This window comes from Anopheles marshallii, chromosome 2 (genome assembly GCF_943734725.1).
Source record: "Anopheles marshallii chromosome 2, idAnoMarsDA_429_01, whole genome shotgun sequence".
Classification (NCBI taxonomy): Eukaryota; Metazoa; Arthropoda; class Insecta; order Diptera; family Culicidae; genus Anopheles; species Anopheles marshallii.
This window is the reverse complement of record NC_071326.1, coordinates 25,243,314-25,246,468: the sequence shown is the minus strand read 5'-3', so window position 1 is coordinate 25,246,468 and position 3,155 is coordinate 25,243,314. Positions and strand designations below refer to the sequence as shown.

The 3,155-nt window shown below is 50.8% G+C and overlaps 1 protein-coding gene across 1 annotated transcript; it reads left to right on the top strand.

The window, feature by feature from the left end:
* Positions 1 to 1,265: 1,265 nt before the first annotated feature.
* LOC128707052 (actin, muscle-type A2-like) lies at positions 1,266 to 2,497 on the top strand. Its single transcript, XM_053801998.1, has 2 exons — positions 1,266 to 2,193; positions 2,279 to 2,497. The coding sequence occupies exons 1-2, from the start codon at positions 1,269 to 1,271 to the stop codon at positions 2,482 to 2,484; spliced, it is 1,131 nt and encodes a 376-aa protein (XP_053657973.1). The 5' UTR covers positions 1,266 to 1,268; the 3' UTR covers positions 2,485 to 2,497.
* The last annotated feature ends 658 nt before the right edge of the window (positions 2,498 to 3,155 follow it).

Here is a 3,155-nt window from a genome sequence, read left to right as displayed (position 1 = left end):
ATATGTATGACAATGCCTTAGCTTTCGTATTTTGTTGTACTCAGCACGAAAGAAAACCCAACTTCCCCTGCCCCTCCGCAAGCCGCAAATGGGCACCAAATATTCAACAGTGTCTCGTTACGAATGATTATAAAGTATTTCGATATTGGAACGTTTCGGTAGCACTGGAAATAGAATTCTGTTGTATTCACTCTTTTTGAAATTGAAAACGATTTTTCTACTGAGCAGATCACTGAAGGTATGGGCCGAATTTGGGGATTAAATTGGCGTGCTTTTAGGACACTGTACCCTTCAACTGAGACGGAAACATTATCATTGAGCCAACAGAGATGCCATGTCTGGTGGGGAGTGTCTAGCCACTGGCAACACAAACGCGGTTCGTAGCGAGATGAGTGTCCTCGTCTAGGGCTGTGTATGTGAAATGAGCTGAATCCACCGTTCGTCTTCGCACCATATAAGGCATTCAGCAGGAAACAGCTGACCGATTTGGCGGCGCTTGGCACACTCATCAATCACACGGTCGATCTCATTCAATCCATATCGGGCCCGTCGCTTGGCACTATGATGCACAACGGTTTTCGGCAAAACGCTGCAAAAGGCTTGGCACCTCGAATTTACTGGCACACGATCACGCCGAGACGAACACATCGACACATTATGGCTATCGACTATCATGCTATTTTGGTGACGTTTCCATTGGTGTAAACCTGCCATCCCTTCCGCCACCCGAGAACACCTTCCCTGTGCTGCGGTTTCCATCGAGTACGCTCTATTGGGAAACCGAACCGGCGCAACCGTCTTCGGAGCGCACGAAATCCCGCTCGGATGGCTTCTCCTTTTGGAGCTATTTTTGGGCGACGTGTCGGGACGGATGCAAGTGGATGCAAATTTTCGCACCGCACGCACCTAGGGAATCCCTCCCCCCACTGGCCCTGTCGTTTGCCGCGACGCCCCGATACGAAAGCGATTCGGGTGGTTTTTGCTTTTGTCGGCGATCGACGAGCGATCCTTTAATGGTGATCTGGCGTTCGATCTTTACTACCGCAGTATATAAGTTGGCACGCGTCAGTTTTGGCCCTCAGTCATCGCCTTGTAGCTGTCGGTTTGTATCGCGTGCAGTATCAGTTCAGTTGAGGTGAGTGCCGTGGGGAGGTCGGGGTTTTTTTTGTCGGTGGCAATTGAGTGAACAACGGTTCTGACGATTCCGATACCGCTTATCTGCATCCTTCTCAGCCAGCCTCGGCCAGTAACAACACTTGAGCCTCAAGATGTGTGACGATGATGCGGGAGCACTAGTCGTGGACAATGGATCCGGAATGTGCAAAGCGGGTTTCGCCGGTGATGATGCGCCACGTGCCGTCTTCCCGTCCATCGTTGGCCGTCCGCGCCACCAGGGTGTGATGGTCGGTATGGGCAACAAGGATGCGTACGTGGGTGATGAGGCACAGTCCAAGCGCGGTATATTGACGCTCAAGTATCCGATCGAGCACGGCATCATCACGAACTGGGACGACATGGAGAAGATCTGGCATCACACGTTCTACAACGAGCTGCGTGTGGCGCCCGAGGAGCACCCGGTGCTGCTAACGGAGGCCCCACTCAACCCGAAGTCTAACCGCGAAAAGATGACACAGATCATGTTCGAGACGTTCGCTGCACCGGCCGTATATGTGGCCATCCAGGCCGTGCTGTCCCTGTACGCATCCGGTCGTACGACCGGTGTGGTGCTTGACTCCGGTGACGGTGTTTCCCACACGGTGCCAATCTATGAAGGATATGCCCTGCCACACGCCATCCTGCGTATGGATCTGGCCGGTCGCGATCTGACCGACTACCTGATGAAGATCCTTACCGAGCGTGGCTACTCGTTCACGACCACGGCCGAGCGTGAGATCGTGCGTGACATTAAGGAGAAGCTGTGCTACGTGGCGCTGGACTTTGAGCAGGAAATGCAGGCCGCCGCCGCATCTTCCTCGTCCGAGAAGTCGTACGAGTTGCCCGACGGACAGGTCATCACCATCGGCAACGAGCGTTTCCGTGCCCCAGAGGCCCTGTTCCAGCCGTCCTTCCTCGGCATGGAGTCGACTGGCATTCACGAGACGGTGTACAACTCGATCATGCGATGCGACGTTGACATCCGTAAGGATCTGTACGCTAACAGTGTCCTGTCCGGTGGTACCACCATGTATCCGGGTATGTTCCGTTGACTGTCGAGATCGTGTGTGTGTGTTTGTTGAGATTTTTTTTTTAAATACTCCCTTATCTTACCCACTTGCAGGTATTGCCGATCGTATGCAGAAGGAAATTACCTCGCTCGCACCGTCGACCATCAAGATCAAGATCATTGCCCCGCCGGAACGTAAGTACTCCGTGTGGATCGGTGGTTCCATCCTTGCCTCGCTGTCCACCTTCCAAACGATGTGGATCTCGAAGCACGAGTACGACGAGGGTGGCCCAGGAATTGTGCACCGCAAGTGCTTCTAGGGTGTGCAGGAGTTCCTACCCGTATCAAATCAAACCAAACCAACATAAAAAAAAAACAACCAACTCACCAGAATATCCCTCCTATTCCGCCCACGGTACGGAATGCTCATGCGGTGTTGTCTCTCTTTCTTTTTACAATTACATCGTTATATTTTTTTTAAACTGAAATTGTACCATCTTGGGAGTAGCTAGAGAAGTAAATATATCTTTTTTGATTACATCACGGTTGTTCTGTGCGGATGGGGGCCAGAGCCTGAGAGCTGCGGTATTCATCGACGGTATAGTTTGCTGAGATATATTATAATAATATTGGAACTGCAGGATATGTAAATTATATCACCACCGTGGAAACTCGTTTGTCGCTAGACGATAGTAGCGGGTTTGTTTGAAGCAATAGCACCCTCCCGTACTTCTCGATGAGCTTCTTTTTCGACACGACACGATGGGAACTCACCGTACTTCAACATTTGTTTCCTTTTCATCCATATGCAATAGTTGCCGGCACGAGCCACATGACAGCATGTAGTGTTACTTTTTCTTGCGCTACTCATCAATGAAAATTGATTCTTCTCCCACGTGGGTAGAAACAATGCCGTCGTGTGAAGAAAAGAAAAAAAACGTCTTAAAGAACGAAAAACCTCCGACCAAGTTAGAGCATGTCTTCGATGGGA